A 24,455-nucleotide genomic window follows, 5' to 3' on the forward strand; every position below is an offset into this window, starting at 1 on the left:
TTGCAACTTATTTTGTACATAATGTTTCTGCAACTGTATCTTATGGCAGAAAATAGCTTCTGGATATCAGGACAGCAATCACTCACCTCGGATTAGACAAAGATTTTTTTTCAACAACAAGCAAGACTCACATCATCTCCAAACGCCCGGCAGGGACAACATCCCAGTTATTCGCAAGAAGAAGCGACGCAGGTACAGAGGACGAAGAGCCAGATGCCTCGTCAGGACCCGCAGAAGGCGAGTAGGAAAGCTGCCGTTACCGCCAATATTACTCACCAACGTGCAATCATTGGACAATAAATTAGATGAGGTACGATCACGGGATATCAAAAACTGTGATATCCTATGATTCACGTAATCGTGGCTAAATGACGACATGGATATTCAGCTAACGGGATATACGCTGCACCGGCAGGATAGAACAGCACACTCCGGTAAGACAAGGGGGGGAGGGCGGTCTGTGCATATTTGTAAACAACAGCTGGTGCACGAAATCTAAGGAAATCTCTAGATTTTGCTCGCCTGAAGTAGAGTATATTGTGATAAATTGCAGGCCACACTACTTGCCTAGAGAGTTCTCAGCTATACTTTTCGTGGCTGTTTATTTACCACCACAAACAGATGCTGGCACTAAGACCGCACTCAGTCAGCTGTATAAAGAAATAAGCAAACAGGAAACCACTCACCCAGAGGTGGCGCTCCTAGTGGCCGGAGACTTTAATGCAGGGAAACTTAAATCAGTTCTACCAAATCTCTATCAACATGTTAAATGTGCAACCAGAGGGGAAAAAATTCTAGATCACCTGTACTCCACACATAGAGACGCGTACAAAGCTCTCCCTCACCCTCAATTTGGTAAATCCGACCACAACTCTATCCTCCTGATTCCTGCTTACAAGCAAAAATTAAAGCAGGAAGCACCAGCGACTTGGTCTATAAAAAAGTGGTCAGATGAAGCAGATGCTAAACTACAGGACTGTTTTGCTATCACAGACTGGAACATGTTCCGGGATTCCTCCGATGACATTGAGGAATACACCACATCAGTCACTGGCTTTATCAATAAGTGCATCGAGGATGACGTCCCCACAGTGACTGTAGGTACATACCTCAACCAGAAGCCATGGATTACAGGCAACATTCGCACTGAGCTAAAGGGTAGAGCTGCCGCTTTCAAGGTGCGGGACTCTAACCCGGAAGCTTATAAGAAATCCTGCTATGCCCTGCGACGAACGAATCAAACAGGCAAAGCATCAATACATGGCTAAGATTGAATCATACTACACCGGCTCTGACGCTCGTCGGATGTGTCAGGGTTTGCAAACTATTACAGACTACAAAGGGAAGCACAGCCACAAGCTGCCCAGTGACACGAGCCTACCAGATGAGCTAAATCACTTCTATGCTCGCTTCAAGGCAAGCAACACTGAGGCATGCATGAGAGCATCAGCTGTTCCGGACGACTGTATGATCACGCTCTCCGTAGCCGACGTGAGTAAGACCTTTAAACAGGTCAACATACACAAGGCTGTGGGGCCAGACGGATTACCAGGACGTGTGCTCCGGGCATGTACTGACCAACTGGCAGGTGTCTTCACTGACATTTTCAACATGTCCCTGATTGAGTCTGTAACACCAACATGTTTCAAGCAGACCACCATAGTCCCTGTGCCCAAGAACACTAAGGCAACCTGCCTAAATGACTACAGTCCCTGTGCCCAAGGAAGCGAAGGTAATCTGCCTAAATGATTACCGCCCCGTAGTACTCACGTCCGTAGCCATGAAGTGCTTTGAAAGGCTGGTAATGGCTCACATCAACACCATCATCCCAGAAACCCTAGACCCACTCTAATTTGCATACCGCCCAAACAGATCCACAGATGATGCAATCTCTATTGCACTCCACACTGCCCTTTTCCACCTGGACAAAAGGAACACCTATGTGAGAATGCTATTCATTGACTACAGCTCAGCGTTCAACACCATAGTACCCTCAAAGCTAATCACTAAGCTAAGGAACCTGGGACTAAACACCTCCCTCTGCAACTGGATCCTGGACTTCCTGACGGGCCGCCCCCAGGTGGTGAGGGTAGGTAGCAACACATCTGCCACGCTGATCCTCAACACTGGAGCTCCCCAGGGGTGCGTGCTCAGTCCCCTCCTGTACTCCCTGTTCACCCACGACTGCATGGCCAGGCACGACTCCAACACCATCATTAAGTTTGAAGACAACACAACAGTGGTAGGCCTGATCACCGACAACAACGAGACAGCCTATAGGGAGGAGGTCAGAGACCCTGCCGGGTGGTGCCAGAATAACAACCTATCCCTCAACGTAACCAAGACTAAGAAGATGATTGTGGACTACAGGAAAAGGACCACCAAGCACGCCCCCATTCTCATTGACAGGGCTGTAGTGGAGCAGGTTGAGAGCTTCAAGTTCCTTGGTGTCCACATCAACAACAAACTAGAATGGTCCAAACACACCAAGACAGTCATGAAGAGGGCACGACAAAGCCTATTCCCCCCAGGAAACTAAAAAGATTTGGCATGGGTCCTGAGATCCTCAAAAGGTTCTACAGCTGCAACATCGAGCGAGAGCATCCTGAACGGTTGCATCACTGCCTGGTACGGTAATTGCTCGGCCTCCGACCGCAAGGCACTACAGAGGGTAGTGCATACGGCCCAGTACATCACTGGGGCAAAGCTGCCTGCCATCCAGGACCTCTACACCAGGCAGTGTCAGAGGAAGGCCCTAAGAACCCCAGTCATAGACTATTCTCTCTACTACCGCATGGCAAGCGGTACCGGAGTGCCAAGTCTCGGACAAAAAGGCTTCTCAACAGTTTTTACCCCCAAGCCATAAGACTCCTGAACAGGTAACCAAATGGTTACCCAGACTATTTGCATTGTGTGCCCCCCCAACCTCTCTTTTACGCTGCTGCTACTCTCTGTTTATCATATATGCATAGTCACTTTAACCATACCTACATGTACATACTACCTCAATAAGCCTGACTAACCGGTGTCTGTATATAGCCTTGCTACTGTTATTTTCAAATTTAATTTTACTGTTTTATTTCTTTACTTACCTACACACATACACACACACCTTTTTTCGCACTATTGGTTAGAGCCTGTAAGTAAGCGTTTCACTGTAAGGTCTACACCTGTTGTATGCGGCGCACGTGACAAATGAACTTTGATTTGATTTGTTTATATTTTTGTTCAGTATAGTAGCTGTATCAACTTTCACAAATAGCTAACTAACATTAGTTGTAAAGAAGATATGATACCCAAATCACATAAAAGGAAGCAATTGATATTCACTAGTTATTGTTTTATGCTTCATGGTGTAATGGAGTATGAATGACCTGTCTTGTAGTAGCCAGAAAATATGAAACTTTGCTATAGTTTTAGCTATGCTTCATGGTTCAATGGATCCAGTATGAATGACCAGTCTTGCTGCCACATTATATGAAAAGGCTCATTGTACAACTATCTCCTCCAGTTCTTAACGATTACAAGCATACCCATAACATGATGCAGGCACCATTATGTTTGAATGTAGAGTGGTACTCAGTAATGTTTTGTATTTGCCCCAAACATAACACTTTGTATTCAGGTCAAAAAGTTTATAGCTTTGCCACCTTTTTTGCAGTATTACTTTAGTGCCTTGTTGCAAACAGGATGCATGTTTTGGAATATTTTTATTCTGTGCAGGCTTCCTTTTCACTCTGTCAATTAGGTTAGTATTGTGGAGTATCTACAATATTGTTGATCCATCCTCAGTATTCTCCTATCGCAGCCATTAAACTCTGTAACTGTTTCAAAGTCATCATTGTGAAATCCCTGAGCAGTTTCCTTCCTCTCCAGCAACTGAGTTAGGCAGGATGCCTGTATCTTTGTAGTGACGATGAATTGATACACCATCCATAGTTTAATTAATACCTTAACATGCTCAAAGGGATATTCATTGTCTGCTTTTTACATTTTTACCCATCTACCAATAGGTGCCCTTCTTTGCGAGGCAATGGATAACCTCCCTGGTCTTTGTGGTTGAATCTGTGTGTGAAATTCACTGGTCAACTGAGGGACCTTACAGATAATTGCATGTGTGGGGTTTGAATACTTAGAGTCATACTTGGCGCAGCACAGCTTCCAGAAAGACTCTTTCAAACTAGGGATTTTGTGGCTAATTGGGGTTAGACAGTAATTCTGCTCATATATTATGCATGTCTATAAACTACCCATTGGTACATCCAGCCCAAAGCGGGAGGTTAGAAAAAGCCTTAGTAGTCGCCGGAGCATGTCTTTAACATTTTTATCGGTCATGACGTTAAGTGTTTTACCTGGGCTCTTAACTCTTTGCTGTGACAGGTAGTAAAGATCATCAGACCCAGTGAGACTGCTGGGTGATATATCACCCACAGGCTGGTCCAGTGAGGATTTCAATGTGAGTGTGAATATCTTGATTGCACTGTTAGGGCTGTTTCCTAACCAGTTTCTCTGTATTGTTAATCATTTCTTATGACTACAATACATTGTTTATTCAGATGTATGGGGATTTTAGTACATTTGAGAAAGTTCCTTCTGATTCTACTCTTGTTCCTTTAGCTACACTGCACTGTTTGTAAAGAGCAGGTGAGCCACCACTGAGCCAATACGGCTGTTTACTCATGGATTATTCTACAGCTGGCCTCACATTTCTTTGGATGAAGCGAGGGATTTTTTTTGTTAGTACAGGTTTGTAATTTTGTACAATAAATCTTGAAACAGACATCGTTGGAACAATACACGAATGGAAGTTGTTCACATTGATTGTGTCATTTCCCATCACAATTGTTGTTAGGCTTATATAAAGGGGAACACAGTTAATAGATAACCTCAACTGGTGGAGTGCAAAGCAAGTTTTAAAACTAGCAAGTAGAAATATAAACCATGGGTGCCATTGGGTTGAAGGTGTTAATCTAATGACCTTAGCAAGGTAAATTAACTGTAAAAAGTAAATGTCCACATACCTTTTTGCTGAAGTGAGCCATCTACTGTAGTGTGGGCAGCTCGGACTGAGCAGGGAAAGGGCTTGAACAAAATTCAAATGTTGTGGATAATGTTTACGTCAATGGCCTTACAGGACTATTATTAAAACATTTGCCTAACCAGTGACCGTTTCCTGATTACTAAACCAGCCTTCATTCTTTGTTTAGTGGGGGGGGAGGTCTCGGTATGAGATGGACATTAGTCAACTGGTTTGGTTAACTTTCTGGTTCCTTCTTCCCTTTTTTAATGCCATTCTCTCATTGAACAGTGATACCGCAATCACACTTAATACTGTAGTTGGTTAGTGCCCATAAGCCTCGTTTACACCTTATGCTAACATGTGAGTTTCATGATCTGAGCAATATGTTCCAATAACTATCTGAACAAGGTTTGTCACGTCTACACATTGTATAAGAATGTCTCTTATCCGTCCACTGTGTCTGCATTGTGATCAGATTAGCTGGTGTCTCGCTGTATGCAAATTATTTGACAGATATCATTTCAAAATAATATTAATTTATTTTATGACAATTACTGCCTTAAGTTAATGCTGCTACCACTCAGTGGAGTTGAGGCCAGTATAATGATTTAAATGGTTTGACCATTCAGATCTGTTTACACTTGATTGATATCCAGACCAGTGGAGGCTGGTGGTAGGGGCTATAGGACAGGCTCATTGTAATGGCTGGAATAGAATCAATGGAACGGTATCAAACATATGGAAACCTCATGTTGACTTGGTTCCATTAATTTCAGTCCAGTCATTACAATGAGCCCGTCCTATAGCCCCTACCACCAGCCTTGACTGATCCAGACACAATACATGCCTGACTACCTCAGGTGGTGGTCAGGAAGATCGGATCACATTGTCTTAATCATCTACACCTGTTCTTAAAATGTGCCCAATCAGAATGTGGATAAGATCAGGACAAAGGGTTAGCGCCAGGTATTAACGGGGCTATAGTTTCAATGAAAGAGCTACAAGGATAAGGCATAACATTTATAATAGCATACTCTTTATTACAAAACATTGACAAAAAGTGATTCAACCGATAATGACAAATCCATCCAACGTAAGGCAAAATTATACAATTTATAAAAACACAAAATGTAAAAATGCATTTTTTTTCCAATTTTAGTGCTGAAATAAAACCAGCAGCACTTTAAATACCTGGAATAATTATCTTAGAAATGCATCGCACACACAAATCACACATACAAGACAAAGATCCCTCACTACTGGACATTATTCAAGCTTTAAAGAGCAACGTCCCTAAAGAAATATTTGAAATACAAACTGGCACAGCGATAATCTAGAAGGTACTTACTTTCCAAATTATTAAGTCACAGCTGGTTAGAACTATAATGAATGATGGCAGAAAACAGCTATAACTAAGTGTCTATGAGGGATGTGTCATGTAGTATATTCAATGCTGACATGCTAATACCAAAGCTAAAACCAGGATCCATCCTCTTGAAGTACATATAAAACTTTAACTTCATACATCATGCAATTCCAGTAAAGACTTTCAGTGAGGTTGACACATTGCACAGGTCGTGTTTACACAAACTCTGGCTCCCTGTCCCTCGGCACCAAACTGAGATTCGCTTCACACATGGCCCAGAACATAGTTGTTGGACTGATTCATGTTGAGCTCAGCCAGGGAGATGCTCAGCTCTTGCTCAGATACCTCCAGGTCCGGGGGCTCACTGTCTGGGGGCTCAGGGGGGTCGTGGTCCGAGGCATCGGGACCAGGACTCTCCTGGTCTGGATCCGGGTCGGTCTGGGGTACAGACTGGCTGGAGAGTTCCAGACTATCCCTGCAGTTCAGTTGGTCATCCTCTGTGCTGACCTCGCTCTCCTGTTTGACCAGGCAGTGTGGGCGGTGTGTGGACCCCCTTCCAGTCTCATCCAGCTCTGAGTCAGAGTCCACAATCTGCTCACTGGAGCTCAGGGAACCTGGAAAACTGCCTGCATGGAGAAAAAGTGAAGGGCTGTAATGAAGTGGCACTGGTCACCTGGATAAATACAAGTTATAAAAATGTAACTCAAATCAAAGGCAAAGGTGTAGTAATTCTTCTTCAAATCCATCTAAACACCTCTTACCACAGCCCTCCTCCATCTTGTCAGAGTCTGTTCTGCTCTGTTCCTCTTTGGCTTCCTGTTCCTCTCCTTCAGCTACCACGGCACTGCTGCTCTCATCAACATCCACACTGACACTCTGCACCAGCAGTGGGAGACAAACATGAGTTAAAACAGGGAACTTGAGTTCAAACCTTCCAACTCTGGTATTGGTTGAGCTATTGGGTGTGGCTGAAATGAAAGCATATACATTCTTCCTGTATGTTACAAATATTATTAACGTCACGCAGACACACAAAAACACACCTGTTGGATGGAGATGGAGGATGGGCGACTGCTGGTGCTAGAGGATTTGGACTGGAAGATGACTGTGTAGAAGACGATGAGAGTCTCTATGATGCGGGCCTGGTGGGGGTAGTCCACTAGAGAGGACAGGGACACTGTGGCCCCTGTGGGCCGGGGCCTTATCAGAGAGGGGCCAAACACGATGCCCAGGTTACTGGGACTCATCTTATTGTCCTGCTCCAACTCCGCAATCCTGACGACAGAGATTGGGAAGAACGATGATATGACGGAGGTTAAAACAAGTAATCATGATCACAGTTGTGAATCCTCGTTTGTAATGATTTGTGTCAGGAAAAAAAAAAGGTGAGTAAACAATGTAGTATGCTCTTCTGAGCTGCTCACCTGCGCAGGTGGCGTACGATGTAGCGCAGCGTGGCTACGTTAGCCTTGGGCAGCTCTTTCACCAGCTCCCTAAGTCTATCCACCACGGCCAGGACTGCTGGGTCCGTATCTGGTCCTAGATCCACAAGCTCTGGCCCCTTCCCCGTCCCGGCCTCCCCTCCCTCAGTTTGCAGGCTCTCCTTGGCTAACCCCATGAGGCTGTTGTACAGGCGGAACGGCATGATGGGCTCCGGAAGCTGTAGAGGACAGAGCGGGAGAATTTTTTATCTTCGTTTGTAGCCATCTTATCCAAAGACAACCCATGATAAGCGCAATCAAATATGGAGGCTGAAACAGCTACAAGGTACCTGTCGGAGGTAGAGCTTGAGGACGTTGCTGATGTCGTGGGGGGAACACTGCGAGAGCTCCACTAGTTCCTTGCCATTCTCAAAGGCCTGACACAGCTTCTCTACACGAGTCTTCACCCCATTTACTCTGTAGATACCCTGCAGAGAGAGATGGAGACCAATGGGGAAGAGAGGGGAAAATGTTTTGCGAGAAGGATAGAGAAGGAGAAAGAATATAATGCATTCATAGAGGCAACCATTACACTCCTTTCAAAAAACAGACCCTTCATCCCCCGTTCCCTCACCTTCATCTTCAGGGCTCGTCTCTCGATCTCGGAAATGCACTTAGTGATGATGAAGGGGATGCTGTCAGAGCTGCCGCTGGACACCTGGGAGAAGTCTCGGCCGAACAGCTGGAGTCTACCCTGCAGCTTCTTATGGCCACACTGGATGGCTAACGTCTCCAGACACCGCTTATGACATGCCAGGAAACACTGGTATAGAGGACAGGGGGGCATACAGTAGGTCAAGAGGTTAGAGGCCAGGATGATAACCAATGAAAGTCAGATGTCATTCACACAGCAAAACAGATGTAATCAGCTAACCGAGCAGCCAAAGTCTATTGCTTTCAAAGGTGACGAAGGAGATGGTCTTATCTCTCACCTCCTCACACTCTGCTCCCTGGAAGTACACGTAGCTGTCGCACTCCCGACACTTGGACGGGGTGCGGAGTTTACGCAGCCGATGAGTCTGGGCGGCTTTGGAGAGCCCAATGTTCCGGAAAGGTCCAGTTGGAACCGCAATCTCAGGCTCCATGCCATTTATGTCTGCAGATAAAGAATGATTGATAAATTGATAAATGCATGAATTATGTAATAATTGGCAAACAGAGAGGAGGTAGACCTCAGGTCTTACTTGGTGCTTCGAAGGAGGCCACGTTCCCGTCCTTCTCATCTAGATCCTCGTTGGACGACATGGTCCCCGTGGAGGAGGTGCGTGCCATTTTACTGATGTCACCTAAAACGTACAAAACAACACACACACACACACACACACACCACACACCACACACCACACACCACACACCACACACACACAGCTACAGTACTGCAGGAGATGGAGAGAGACAGAGATAGAGAGACAGAGAGAGAGAGAGAATGCCTTACCTGAACTGGTGGTAGGAGATTCCAGGCCACCTTCCCCTTCTACACTGTCTGCATCACTCACTGTAGAACCCCACGATTTGTGGCCTTGTCCTGGGAAGGGGACACAAGGTTATCATGAACAGCACAAATATCTCATGTAGGTCTACATTGTTTTGTCTTGACTTAACGTCTTGCATGGTGAGACGGCACAAGACAGTAAGAACCGCATCAATATCATACAAATTGACATACTCTTTCTGGCGTTTTCAGCGCTGAGGTCCTCCCCTGTCGTGGTCTCTCCGGTGCTGGGTTGACCCTCAGAGCTGCTCTGCTGGTCTGTGTTGAAGCTGTCATTAAGGGGTCGAGCTGGATGCCTGAATTAACAGATATAAAACCAGTCAAAAAACATTATACTAATGTAAATCTATTACCTCTTATTTATTACTTGGTGTAAAGTGACCGAGTGCCCATAGACACCTAACAAACCTTAAAGCTTTTAATTATGCTTTAAGGCTAGGAGTGACTCACTGTGTGGAGGCTGCAGTGGCAGTGTAGGGCTCAAACTGGTAGGTGACCTCAGGCTCCTCAGTGAGCTGCAGGTCTCTGACATGGGCAGCGTACTGCTGGCCCGGGTCATACAGCTTACTGCTCTCACACAGAGTCTGGTAGTGTACCGGCAACACCACCGTCTGCATGTGCATTATCTGGTAGTACGAGATGGTGGCCTGGAAGGAAGGAGAGGAATGGTTTAGTCATGTGGTGGAGGAGAAGGTTTAGCTTACATTCCATCACAGGGAGTGCAAGGAGTGGAATGTAAGCTAAACCGACTGGCCACCAGGCGAAGGCGCGCTGAACAAATTGTCTGCGTGTGTGTGTGTGCGTACTGACCGAGCGCAGTGTCTGGTCACTCTGTTTGATGACCTCCTGCAGCAGTCGGAGCACATTGACCTTGACGTGTTCCAGCTCCTGCTGCTGGGTGGTGGCGTCTGCTATACATGTCCTGTAGGTGGCCTCTGCCTCTTCAGCCTGAACACACACACGGTGGTCAATTCTCAGCTAGGCTAATGGCATACATACTCAATGAAATATGGCCATAGGCTTTGACAACGACTTGCAGTCATTCGGCTTTTTAGCAGACTTCCCTGGAGAGGCGAGGGAGAGAAGAGACTAGGCGAGACATGTAGAGGAGAGATGGGGGGAGGTGAGATGAGTAGAAGAGTGGAGAGGAGAGAGAATGGAGGAAAAATAACATATGCAGTGATGGGGACCTTGTTGCGAGCATCTTCCTCCACTCGTAACTTTTTGCCCAGAGACTTGGTGGTAGAGCCTCCTCCATCCTCCTCTGCTGCTCTGCTAGCAGCTGCTTTGGCCTTGTCGTGCTCCTCACAGCGAGCCATGTAGGCATGCTTGGCCTTTCGCAGGTTAGACTCACATTCCATCTGGATCCCAAACACAGGTACACAGAATCAGTCTTTAGGCACAAATTGGGCAACATCTTGAGAGAGAAAACAATTTTTTTTTTTTTAAAGATACTTTTTGTTGATTTATTGTCAAATCATTCTCAAAACGGTAAAACATGTATACCCGTAAACATCATGGCAATGTGAGAGAGATAATATAAATAGAGAGATAACACACTGCATAAATAGCACTAGCAAGGAACTGACCAGTTTCCTCTTGGCACGGTACCACTGTTCCTTGACCTCCTTGCGTTTCTTCTCATGCTCGTGTTTACGCTGCATCAGAGGCTGTAGGAAGGTCTGGTTGTGCAGTGTTGAGGTGGCCTGCTGCATCCCACTGCTCTGTTCCAAGTCCTGCTCCAGAGCCAGAGAGTAGATGGAGTAGAAGGGCATGTGGGGCTGAGAGATATGGGAGTGGTGAGAGGGGAAATAGCATTGTCATCACAGGAGCCTCTTGAATTGGATGTAATCATTTTGACGAGAGTGAATTAGGTATTCCTTTCCTTAACTCCTTCTACTATAAAATACAATATCACTAGGGCTTACATGTGTGATGCTGTGCTTGCTGGACTGGTACAGTCTTTGTAAGCCCTTGGCAAACTCCACCTCTGGATGGGGAAAGATACATGGGTGAATCAACAAATCAATAATACGTTACAGTCAGGTTATAAGAGTCAACCTAAATCTCCACTATTATGTGTAGGGAACTGTCTGCGGTGTCTGTCTACCCACCCAGTGAGGTCCTCTTCTCCACGTAGCTCATCAGGTCCTTCATGTATTTAGAGATGGTCTTAGCGTAGGCCAGAGCAGAGTCCACTCCCCCTTCACTTCGCTGCAGCATGATGTCCACCTCCTCGGCCCGGCCAAAGTCCTGCAGGTCACCCCTCATCTGAGCTCCCTCTAGCCCCTGACCCGACACCCCGTACAGGTTCTCCATAGACTGGACACAGAGAGAAAGAGTTTCAGACCACTCAAGAATACTGAGAACAGTACCTTATTCTGTACTATATAGCAGAAATTCCAATTCGATTATTGAATTCAATCATGAAGTGAAGAACCTATGTTGAAATTAGAATTCAACGATCTTCAAGTTATGAAATGGGAATAGAATTGGAATGAGACTGTTTATATTTTAATTGAAATTGTTAAAACATTTGATCTTTGGAATTCAATATTTTTACATTTCCCAGTTATTGGAATGAATGCACTTAGTATAAAAACAATTAACTGCAGGATTTGTTTTAAATCATTTCAACATGTATTTCTATATTTCCAATACAGCGAGGATGTCTGAACAGTTCCACGATCAGCCTGAAAGCCTTAATAAGGAATTTAATTGGAAATTGAATTCTTGGAAATGACCTAACATTGGAGTTGAGGGGAATTTAATTTTCTGAATTCAAAGACTGACCTTGAATTTGAATTAAATGGAATTTACAGGGAGAATTTGTGGAATTAACCCCAACCCTGCTATTTAGTATATTATAAACTGGGTGCTTCGAGTCTTGAATGCTGATTGGCTGACAGCCGTGGTATATCAGTATACCACGGGTATGACAAAACATGCATTTTTACTGATCTAATTACGTTAGTAACCAGTTTATAATAGCAATAAGGCACATCAGGGTTTGGGGTATATGGCCAATATACCACAGCTAAGGGCTGTGTCTAGCCACCCCGCGTTGCACATAAGAGCAGCTCTCAGCTGTGGAATATTGACCATATACCACACCTCCTCGGACCTTATTGCTAAATTATTCGGTACACCGTGTTTACCAGAGCCAATACAAATAATGGTGGAACAGAGCAATGCCTAGTGGCATCTCAGGGATGGGCATGTACAATTGAATGATGGATATTAAATACTGCACAATTTAAAACACTTGCTCCCTAATCCCCCCTTCCCCAAAACATGTGTAAATATTGGACTATAAATCTTGCCTTCCTGTTTTATACTTCTGCTAAAATATTTATTCTATTCTACTGAGCCATTTACTTTATGTTCATATTCTTATCTTTCATTATTTGTTGTTGCATTGTCGAGAAGGAACCTGCAAGTAAGTATCCTGTACATATGACTAATAAAAACTTGAAACTTCCAATGAAAATAGGATTTGGCACAGACTGTGGGCAATAATAACCCCAGTGTGTGTGTGCAGGCCTGTTGAATTCAGTGTGTCAGTATTGGAGCTGCATTGATGAATGAGATAGAAGGAACTGTGTTATGTGGAGTCTGAGGCGGCCTGTGTGTGTTGTTATAACAGGAGAGCGAGGGAGAGGAACAGGCAGAGATAAAGACACACTGTGTCACTGCCAGGAAGCTGGCCTTGCTGCCCACAAACATCCGCTCTGAGAGCCGACACCTCCTGCCACATGCACACCAAGAAAGCCAAATTAACCCCCACTCACCCTGCTCTTCTCTGTTGGCAGCAGGGACAGTAGGGTACTGCTGTCCACCTCCCCCATCAGCAGCTCTGACACACTGAGGAGGACAGAGACAGAGGCCATTACACCGACAGTACTTCCATCAGAGATGGAGAGAGAAGAAGGACTAAAATAAAAAGGGAAAATTTGTAGATCAAATAGGATTTTATAGGTTAAAGCAATGTGAAGGGTACATTTCGGGTTCTTCCCCTATCGGTGGTCATGGAAAGAAAAGGAAACAAGGAAAGGAGACAAGGAGAGAAAAAAAACATCAGGAAGTGGTTGATGCCAGGCTCTGTGCAATCGCACCGGCCATATAACTTCCTCTGTCTTCTTTGCCCTGTTGTGGTTGTATGTACTGTGCAGGGCCAGGAAGTGAACAAGCGTTCTTTTGAATTATGTATATTTCTATTTACAATTTTAAATAGACCTATGTACAATATATAGTGTACACATATCAGAGCATATGTTTTAGCTTGGCAATATGTGGCTGGGGGTTATAGCATTTCCTTCACATGACCCATTAATTTTGACAAGTGTGTCTGGGTAAGCGTCATCTAATATTTACAAAATATTTTTATCTGGACACTTCCTGTTTAACTGGAATTTTTCCTTATTGTAGGCTACTACTTTTACCACTTCTAGTCTTAATCTTTACTTCACTACTCACTGTTAAGCACATGACCTCACATGTGAACCCTTAAAGAGATAGATGGGGATGGCTTAAGAGGGTGTGAACAATGCTGAATAGTTGTAGACAAAGGAGAGCTCTCCAGTAGGTATCAAAACATTCAAAGGCCATTTTCTCAAAAAGTGAGTTTACAAGTTCAAAGCAGAATTACTTTCCCATTGTTCCTCAAATGCAGTGTATGATATACCATTTTGTAGCACCGAGTCTCTACTTTTATCCAATGTAAAAAAAAAAAAAAATTCAAATGTTGCAACATAAGACCTATTTGAGCCAGTTGGTCGCAAATTAATTTTTTTGAGAGTGATATGTTTGTATCCAGACGACCATTATCACACCTACACATTGTATCCGAGGATGGAAGCATCTATTCTCTGTCTGTAGATAATCTGTTGAGACAACAGAGGCCAAATGGCTGCGTTTTGGTTTTGTGTCCTAGGTTACGGAAGAGAAGAAAACCACCACTACACTTCCTGTTTTCTACTGAGCCACATGCAAATGTGTCACTGTGTGAAGCTCCACTTCTCTATCGCACATGTGCACACACACGTACATTGTACTTCTACAGTTCTACTGCCGTCATACACCACCACCTCGACCTGACCACTGAGGACACATGGTCATGTCCCATTACTCTGTACCAGAGAAGTGTTCTTGCATCGCAAGATTTTTTTTTTTAAAGAAAAAGCATTGTGACGTACGGTGTCACCTTTGGTTAATTTCAGGATCCATGAAATACTGTTACAAGCTCATGACAATACATACTGAGAAACAGATGTAGCAAATACTTACCTGCTACTAAAAGCAACTGCAATGGTTTCAATGGCCTTCTCAAAGTCCTTCTTTTCTGTGTCATTACACGTCTCATAGTGAAATCCTGCAATCAAAATAATGAATGTGTTCATTCTAGGCCATCTCGGTCATTTTAACTCATTGACTTTGTGCTAAAAACATGGACTTTTTGACCCTAGGTAGTAGACCACTGATTGGTCCAGCCAGTAGTCTTACCTTTAACCTTAGATATGAGTTTGCCTGCAGCAGTAAGGGTCTCCACAGTGTTGAGGAGAGGGTAGGTGCTGATGACCTGTCGTAGGACCCTCAGGACCTCCCCCAGGCACTCATGGGCCAGAGGGCGACGGTTCTCCTGCTTGTCTACAGGCAGAGAGAGCGAAAGAGACAGTCAGAGACACAGACAGGAGAGACATGGATCCTGTGCCATTCATAATACACAGCACCCCACTTGTCTACAGCCACACACAAAGAGGAATGAGCCTAACCTACCATTTTGTACATCTATCGAGTACTAGTTACAACCGGAAGTGATAGGGTTGGTGTTGGGGAGATAGAAGGCTGTGTCTGAGGTATGTGACGGAGCTCACCGTCACAACACGGAATCCAAATAACACGGAGATCATCTTTATAGACAGACTATTAGGGTTGGTCACAGTATTAGAGGTCATTACAGGTTATTAGAGGTTGAGAGGGAGTGATTCATGACCAATGTCTGGACATCATGAATAGTAACATGGACGGCAGACAGATGGGTTGTAGGGACAGCTTTGATGTCAGCAGTGACGTCTGCAGGCCACTTCCTCTTGTCTCTCACAGACAGCAGATCCTTTGGCTGGTAGAGCCATCCTTCCTCCTCTTTTCCCCTTTGGCCTCCATCTCAATGTCCATGTCTGTCAAAGTGGCTGGCCCATGGAATGGGACCAGGAGGCCATAGCGGGTGGACTAGTTAGAGGGCATGTCAGAAGGAGGATGGTAAAGGCTCCAAGACGCTTACTATAGAAACTGAAACTAGCTAAATGAACATGTTGGTGGCATTATGTGACTCTGTGCATAGACTTGTATGTCGATTTAGTTCCTGGATAATCTCGTATCAAATATATTTCAGTTTTAGATGGTTGTGGTTTGTCAGAATTTAACTCAGAGATAGGTTCATAACTTAAAAGGGAGCACATAATTTCAGATATTGACCATGTGATAGGTTCAAACGGGGAGGTTCATCTCAGAACATCACAAGGATGGACTGGAAGCAGTCTTGTGGTATTGACAAGGTCACAGGTCAGACTAACGCATTGGACTATGTGAGGAGGAAGTATGAAACGAGGTCGCTCTGCCATGCATCATAGCTTCCTGTTTAGATTAATACGACAGTCACAGGGTGGGGGGGGGTTACAATAAGTTAAGGTATAGACACCCTAACCATTCCATCGCTTTTAGAGCAAACAACCCATGTTCCAAAGTGAGACCATTTTTGTTGGCCTAACTCTCTCAAGTTGAAAATTGTTACATCACTTGTTGCACATCTTGTATTTTATTGCATCAATAAAATAAATTACACATTATCAGCCTGCCTCATGAAAATGGAAAAATCCTTTATCTGAGGCAACTATGTCTGTTTTTGGGCCTAATTCCCTGAAGTCATTTTAGCAGAAAAACCGTTGGACCAGCCATTTTGCTTGAGTACAGACAGAAATTGCAGTAAACAGGAGACTGATTTCCTGCTGGAGTGTGGTCGCTGTTACATCTCGAGCAAGAGAACTGGGTCGCTTGTGCAAAGCCAGCCAGCCCGCCTTTCCCCTCCCACACACAACACGTGGTGAACAGGAGGGGTGAGGAGGGGAACCAAAACAGCATTGTTCTGAGCGCATGCTAACATGTGGCGCATCAGGTAGGAGTAGTGGAGAATTTAGACATCCACACAGAGAACAATAAGACTGGGAAACAATAGCAGATTGTCACGTTGCAGCCAAAAGCACTCCCAATAACAAAGGCACATCATAATAGTAATACATCTAGCAGGCTCTTTCATCCAAAGCGACTTACAGTCATGCGTGCATACATTTTATATACGGGTGGTCCCGGAAATCGAACCCACTATCCTGGCACTGCAAGCTCCACATTCTACCAACGGACCGACAGAGGACCACTCAACCATGTGCACAATGAAATATCTGACGATAAGTTGTCCCATCTATAAGCTCTTATGCCTCTCTAACAGTCTTAGAGGAGCCAAATGAACATCAAGACTCCAGAGACTGAGCATAGAAGTTGGTTAACTGTATTTTGAAAAGGCTCCCCCCCTGCACCCTTTTACAATCTAAAGGGCTTTGAGCATTGGAGAAGCACCATGTTCAAACATGGCCTTTGTGTCCTCTACCTCTCTCAGAGCTAAACCTTAGCCAGACAAAGGAGAAGTGCACAAACCTATGTGAACCTACATCCACTCACCTTCCCCCAATACAACGTCCTTCAACTTCTCTACGGCCTCAGCAAAGCGGGCCACGTTACTTAACAGAGAGGGGATGTCCTCCACCTCGATGGCCATGCTCTCTGAGCTGTCTTGGGAGGTGGTGGGGGTGATAGCCCCCTTCCCCTGGCCCTTGGTGAACACCCATGAGTGGATAGGGAACCCCGCGGCGCTGGCATGACGGCTGAGGCTGGTGGGCCTCTTCATGGTGGCCCCTGGGGACGGGCAGCCCACCCCCACCAGCTTGCTGTGCTGGACACTTGGGGTGCCAGGGCAGGACACGGAGGAGTCCGATGGGGCACCGGGAATGGGGAAGAGGGTGGAGGAGGATGAGGTTGAGGAAGGGGTGGTGTCGATAGCATCACGACGAGGCTGCTCCTGGAGAATAGACAGCTGGGTAAGAGAGAGGAGGGGGAGAGGAGAGGGAGAAGGACTTGTGACATCTGTGGTAACGCAAAAACATCAGGACAATAATGTGACTGATATTCTTGGCCAGTGGTTGGCAGGCTGTTGTTGGTAAACAGACGAACAGAGACTTCAACAAGAGCCTGTGTTGTGTAACACTTCCTGACTCAGCTTCTTGCCACACCCTGAAACAGCGCTCCGAAAACAGAAACTCGGGCCACTTTAAGCAACATCAATTTGTACAGTTTGATGAGACATGACGGAAAAGTTATGAAATCAACCCATCAAGTGTCCCAACTTGTCCATGGACTACAACACACCTAACATAAATGCCAGAGTTGATTAAATAATAGCTAAATCAGAGTCTAGCTGTTACAAGTCGTGGATGCAGTGATGTAGTGTAGAGGCCTGAAACGTACACATCTTAAAGTCTAAACAGTATCAATGGCAGGTGTACGGTGTGGTTATGAAAATAGCGCCAGCTTCACACCCTGCCAGTAGGAGGCGCAACTAAGACAACTAGAGCAGACCTTGCATCATGTTATTCCAAGAACACCTTTTATGGTACTGCATTTTAAATTTGAAAGTGTAGCATACTGTATGAAGCAGAGACATGTTTTATAAACGGAAATAGGTATTTGAAGGACAGATAGTCTCAAAGCAGTGAGAATAATAACACTCATTCCTTCTCATGAGGAAAATGTATAAAACCTAGGTGGCTAACTTATTCAATTGGTAGTGTTTGACATACCTGTTTGAGCCAGACGTTGGGTCTATTGGGTTGTTTGTCCAATTTGTTCTTGGCTTTAGCCTCCTCTCTCTTAACTCTCTGGCCCGTGGAGTATGGGTTGTAACTATTCTTGCTACCACGTTTCAGCATGGTCTCTGTCCCTATTGTTTTAACATCATCTTTAGCAGGAGTCACTTTTTAAACTAGACTCATCTTGCAGGTGACGAACCAATACTGGCTTACTAACCCACAGTAATATTTTCCAATGAATGAGAAACTAAAAAAATGAGTCATTCTGCAGACAACGTTAGTGACTAACAGGTTTATTTTGAATTGACTAATCCAACTATTTTTAAGTATTCATCAACAACGTCCTCAGATATTCACCCAAATATCCCAATAGTATAACTCTCCCCCACTAGGCTACTTTAAATGAATTAAATGATAGGCTACTGCCCATATAAATCACCTAAAATGCTCACCTTTAGCCTTCAAAACACCCCACTAAACATGTCATTGCTGGTCCATAACCTATGATAAGTGAAGTCCATTTAATTGAGGTCAGGTCTAAACAATCTACTGAAGTTTGACATCTGTCATGCTGTCCCCCAACTCCCCTAGCTTCTCAGCAGCGGACAGACAGTATAGGAAATCTGTCTGAGTGACAGGAGGAAATCAGAGATGATGTGCTACTTACTGATGATGAGCTCTGTGGCCCGGGGCTTCCTGCTCGAGTCTTCTTCGAGATGGAAGGGGTTTTTATCAATTCCCTTTTCTTTCGGGAGAACATCTTCAATGTACCTTTGCCGTCCATCCCGACTTCTTTGAAATTCATACACAACCCCCCCACCCACCCCCCGATTCTCCACTTCTTTGGTGCTCTGCCAGTTTACAGGCGCTGCTGTTCCATCGGTCCCAAGCTTCAGCCACGCTTTCTGCTGCCTCGCTACCACACATTGAGCGTTGAAGCTCACTGACAGCTCACCACAAACAGTCAGTGCCGCCGCGACATCCGCTCCAGTGTTTTTTTCTCAAGGGAAGAAAAGCGCATGTGATGTAATGCTCTCCATTTGATTGGGGCGCTAGAGGATTGCAATACAATGTCTATAAAACATTTTTACAGAACATTTCTATAGTAAACCAGTAGCGTACAACGTATTCGATGCCTCCAACAAGAGTTAAATAGCTCTAACACCGATTGAGAATACCTCACTATCCCCTACTGTCAGAAGGGTCTGGCAGCAGTCCTGGGCTGCGTACAGTACGATTTATGTTCTGTAACGTTCAATTGAACGGAAAGGGTACTGTACTGAAAGACCAATTGAAAACGGGGAGGTTGTGGGTTGGGAAAACGCTGTCAGCATGGCCACTGCCCTTTAAACACGCCACTCATTGCTTCAAGCCACACCTTGCAGCACCCCCCAAACGGGAGCAAACGTACCTCAACGTTCCATTCAGTACAAATCAAGCGAACTGAATGCACATATAGTCGGTCTGGAACTCACTCTATATCGCCGTGTTCCAGAGAATCAAAACCGTAATGTATCTTAGGTCAATTGTGACTGGCTGACTGATTTACAAATAACAATGAGTAGTTATTTATGATGCAAGGTCATTTGTAGATCAGTTAGTCGGCAGTCGCCTGCAATGTTCAACAAGCCCAATGTAGTCACTAAAAACGGAAATGAGTTGGCATTTTCCACCTCTGGTCATAGCCGCGGGAAGTAGGGGTGCTGATGGGGCTGCAGCACCCCTTGAAAAATCGGAATAAAACATATATACTGAACAAAAATATAAATGCAACATATAAAGTGTTGGTCCCATGTTTTATGAGCTGAAATAAAAAATCCCAGAAATGTTCCATAAGTACAAAAAGCTTATTTCTCTCAAATGTTGTGCACAAATTTGTTTACGTTCCTGTTTTTGAGCATTTCTCCTTGCCAAAATAATCCATCCACCTGACAGGTGTGGCATATCAAGAAGCTGAATAAACAGCATGATCACTACACAGGTGCGCCTTGTGCTGGGACCAATAAACCACTCTAAAATGTGCAGCTTTGTCACACAACACAATGCCACAGATGTCTCAAGTTTTGAGAGAGTGTGCAATTGGCATGCTGACTGCAGGAATGTCCACCAGAGCTGTTGCCAGAGAATTTAATGTTAATTTCTCTACCATAAACCGCCTCCAACGTTGTTTTAGAGTCCAACCGGCCTCAAAACCTCAGACCATGTGTAACCACCCCAGCCCAGGACATCCACATCTGGCTTCTTCACCTGTGGGATCGTCTGAGACCAGCCACCCGAACAGCTGATGAAACTGTGGTTTGCACAACCCAAGAATTTCTACACAAACTGTCAGAAACCGTCTCAGGAAAGCTCATATGTGTTCTCGCCGTCCTCACCAGGGTCTTGACCTGATAACAGTTCGACTTCAGTGGGCAAATGCTCACCTTCGGTGGCCACTGTCATGCTGTAGAAGTGTGCTCTTCATGGATGAATCCCAGTTTCAACTGGCAGATGGTATGACGTCGTGTGGGCGAGCGGTTTGCTGATGTCAACTTTGTGAACAGAGTGCCCCATGGTGTAGGTGGGGTTATGGCATGGGCAGGCATAAACTACGGACAATGAACACAATTGCATATTATCGATAGCAATTTGAATGCACAGAGATATCGTGACGAGATCCTGAGGCCCATTGTTGTGCCATTTATCCACCGCCATCACCTCATGTTTCAGCATGATAATGCACAGTCCCATGTTGCAGGATCTGTATACAATTCCTGGAAGCTGAAAATGTCCCATACCCACCAGACATATCAACCATTGAGCATGTTTGGGATGCTCTGATCGACATGTATGACAGCATGTTCCAGTTTCCACCAATATCCAGCAACTTCGCACAGCCATTGAAGAGGAGTGGGACAACATTCCACAGGTCACAATCAAGAGCCTGATCAACTGTATGCCAAGGAGACGTGTCGCAGCATGAGGCAAATGGTGGTCATACCAGATACTGACTGGTTTTCTGATCTATGCCTCTACCTTTTTTTAAGGTATCTGTGACCAACAGATGCATATCTGTATTCCCAGTCAGGGGGAAATCCATATATTAGCACCTAATGCATTTATTTCAATTGATTGATTTCCTTATGAACTGTAACTCAGTAAAATCTTTGAAATTGTTGCATGTTGCATTTTTGTTTAGTGTATATATTTTTTTATTCTCACAAAAGCAGTGCACTGGGCCTTTACTACTCCTGTATTAGTGCACCTATGTGTGCAGTGCAGGAAACATTTATCTTTCTCACAAAAGTAGTGCACTGGGCCTTTACTACGCCAGTATTCAGGGCTGGTCCTGGCCATTCAGGGCTGGTCCGCCACAAGGAGTTGCTAGAGCACGATGAGCCAAGGAAATCCCCCCAGCCAAACCCTCCCCAAACCCGGACGATGCTGGGCCAATTGTACGCCACGCCATGGAGCTCCTGGTCACTGCCGGCTGGGACACTGCCTGGGATCGAACCCAAGGCTGAAGCGGCGCCTCAGCACTGCGATGTAGTGCCTTAGACTGCTGCACCACTCAGGAAATGTTGCCCTCTTTAATCTTCCACCATAGACCGCCGGCTTTAACCCTGCCTAATAAGTGAGCCAGCCTTGCCTGTATTAGCAGATCAATATAGCCCTCTGCAGCACTGGAAACATTTTTTCTCTCACAAAAGTAGTGCATCGTCTGCAACGAGGGGGACCTCGGACTTTCTCATTAAATGGGTTTTGGGAAGGAGGCAAGGACAGAAAGAGGACGTGAGGAGTATACAATTGAGATTCTCCCTTTGTCGCAAAGGCAGGCGGGAGGAGACGAGATCAGGTGGGAACATTCTAGCCAATGAGATGTCACGTGCGTCCACTTACACTACATGACCGAAAGTATGTGGACACCTGCTTGTCATCTCATTCAAAAATCATGGTCATTAATATGGACTTGGTCCTCCCTTTGCTCCTATAACAGCATCCACTCTTCTGGAAAGGCTTTCCACAAGATGTTGGAACATTGCCGTGGGGACTGGCTTCCATTCAGCCACAAGAGCATTAGTGAGGTCAGGCACCGATGTTGGGCGATTAGGCCTGGCTCGCAGTCGGTGTTCCAATTCATCCCAAAGGTGTTCGATGGGGTTGAGGTCAGGGCTCTGTGTAGGCCAGTCAAGTTCTTCCACACCGATCTCGACAAACTATTTCTGTATGAACCTCGCTTTGTGCACGGGGCATTGTTATGCTGAAATAGGAAAGGGCCTTCCCCAAACTGTTGCCACAAAGTTGGAAGCACAGAATCGTCTGTTGTATGTTGTAGTGTTAAGACTTCCCTTCACTGGAACTAAGGGGGTTAGCCCGAACCATGAAAACAGCCCCAGACCATTATTCCTCCTCCACCAAACTTTACAGTTGGCACTATGCAGTTGGGCAGGTTGCGTTCTCCTGGTGTCCACCAAACCCAGATTCCTCCTGTCAGACGGTGAAGCATGCTTTACACTATTCCGGTGGATACTTGGCATTGCGCATGGTGATTTTAGGCTTGTGAGCGGTTGCTCAGCCATGGAAACCCATTTCATGAAGCTCTCAACAAATAGTTATTGTGCTGATGTTGCTTCCAGAGGCAGTTTGGAACTTGGTGTTGAATGTTTCAACCGAGGACAGACATTTTTTTACGCCTTACATTTTTTTATTTAACCTTTATTTAACTAGGCAAGTCAGTTAAGAACAAATTCTTATTTACATTGACGGCCTAGGAACAGTGGGTTAACTGCCTTGTTCAGGGGTAGAACAACTGACCTTGTCAGCTCAGGGATTCGAACTGGCAACCTTTCGGTTACTGTCCCAACGCTCTAACCACTAGGCTACCTGCCGCCCCTCTGTGAGCTTGTGTGGACTACCACATCGCGGCTGAGCCGTTGTGTGTCCTAGACATTTCCACTTTACAATAACAGCACTTACAGATGCCCGTGGCAGCTCTGGCAGGGCAGAAATTTGACGAACTGACTTGTTGGAAAGGTGGCATCCGATGACAGTGCCACGTTGAAAGTCACTGAGCTCTTCAGTAAAGCCATTCTAATGCCAATGTTTGTCTATGGAGATTGCATGGTGGTGTGCTCGATTTAAAACATCTGTTAGCAACGGGTGTGGCTGAAATAGCCAAGTCAATTAATTTGAAGGTGTGCCGACATACTTTTGTATATATTGTGTATATCAAATCACACTTTATTTGCCACATGTGCCAAATACAACAAGTGTAGACCTTACTGTGAAATGCTTATTTACAAGCCCTTAACCAACAGTGCAGTTCAAGAAGAGTTAAGAAAATATTTACCAAATAAACTAAAAGTTAAAAATAATTAAAAGTAACACAATAGCCTAAAAATAACGAGGCTATATACAGGGGGTGCCGGTACCGAGTCAGTGTGCGGGGTAAAGGTTAGTTGAGGTAATTTGTACATGTACATATCACTAAATCCATAACAACCTAAACATTAAAAAACATATATTCGATCAAATAAGCCTCACTTTGCAAATTAGCAATAAAAAACCCAGTGCTGCCAACTCCAAAGATTATGGATATACTGACAAGATACATGTCTCTCCGCCCTACAACCGCCCTAATGGGAGTCGTTGTCCACAAAGCGGCACAGCTGGCTGTCTAGCTCTCGCCTATCCTTTCTTTGGATTGGTTGATACGTCTCATTATTGTAATATTTTTTTGAATATTGAACTTGTTTATTAAATGTTTTGTATTCAATGAGGGATGTTGACATCTTCCACCTGTATTAATGGAGAGAGATGCTATGCTACTAAGCTCCATGACATGAATATGCATAGCATTCTCCAGACAACTCCCAATATAAAGTGTTTTTTCTCAAAGTTGCCGGGATGTCACATGTACGCATTTGACCCTCTTCACAAGCTCACACCTTTGATTTCTCATGCATTCTATTTTCTAATTAATCCAGTGTATATTCAGTGCTTTAACTTTTCATTGTGCCACCAATTATTTTTTTATATCGGACTATATGCGCCTGCAATTCTACATCACCAGCATTGTAACTGCGGCAGCATCACCTGGGAAATCCATCATTTCCCATTCACTGCACTGTTAACAGCGGCAGATTGAAGCGTGTGATTGGTTTAGTAAGGGTCTGGGACCAAGGCGATTGGATGCGCGTTT

The 24,455-nt window shown here is 44.9% G+C and overlaps 1 protein-coding gene and 1 pseudogene across 3 annotated transcripts; both read right to left on the reverse strand.

The window, feature by feature from the left end:
- The window catches only part of LOC120054445, a 32,216-nt pseudogene extending 27,067 nt beyond the window's left edge, over positions 1 to 5,149 (reverse strand).
- Positions 5,150 to 6,040: 891 nt separating this feature from the next.
- Positions 6,041 to 19,515, reverse strand: LOC120054748 (rho GTPase-activating protein 45-like). 3 transcript variants are annotated; one of them, XM_039002315.1, is made up of 22 exons: positions 18,727 to 18,863; positions 18,266 to 18,405; positions 17,091 to 17,502; positions 14,862 to 15,005; positions 14,646 to 14,730; positions 13,151 to 13,223; positions 11,474 to 11,681; positions 11,288 to 11,349; positions 10,949 to 11,140; positions 10,550 to 10,720; positions 10,170 to 10,307; positions 9,810 to 10,006; positions 9,534 to 9,655; positions 9,303 to 9,392; positions 9,052 to 9,153; positions 8,800 to 8,963; positions 8,442 to 8,630; positions 8,158 to 8,295; positions 7,811 to 8,046; positions 7,430 to 7,661; positions 7,148 to 7,262; positions 6,041 to 7,012 (listed from the first exon to the last, which is right to left on the reverse strand). In XM_039002315.1, the coding sequence occupies exons 2-22, from the start codon at positions 18,392 to 18,394 to the stop codon at positions 6,651 to 6,653; spliced, it is 3,561 nt and encodes a 1,186-aa protein (XP_038858243.1). In that variant the 5' UTR covers positions 18,395 to 18,405; positions 18,727 to 18,863; the 3' UTR covers positions 6,041 to 6,650. The 3 variants fall into 3 exon arrangements, with proteins under 3 accessions (XP_038858243.1, XP_038858241.1, XP_038858244.1); XM_039002313.1 differs by lacking the exons at positions 18,266 to 18,405; positions 18,727 to 18,863 and adding an exon at positions 18,942 to 19,515; XM_039002316.1 differs by lacking the exon at positions 18,727 to 18,863 and having other exon boundaries at positions 18,266 to 18,424.
- Between the last annotated feature and the right edge of the window lie 4,940 nt (positions 19,516 to 24,455).

Source organism: Salvelinus namaycush, chromosome 10, assembly GCF_016432855.1.
Source record: "Salvelinus namaycush isolate Seneca chromosome 10, SaNama_1.0, whole genome shotgun sequence".
Lineage (NCBI taxonomy): Eukaryota > Metazoa > Chordata > Actinopteri > Salmoniformes > Salmonidae > Salvelinus > Salvelinus namaycush.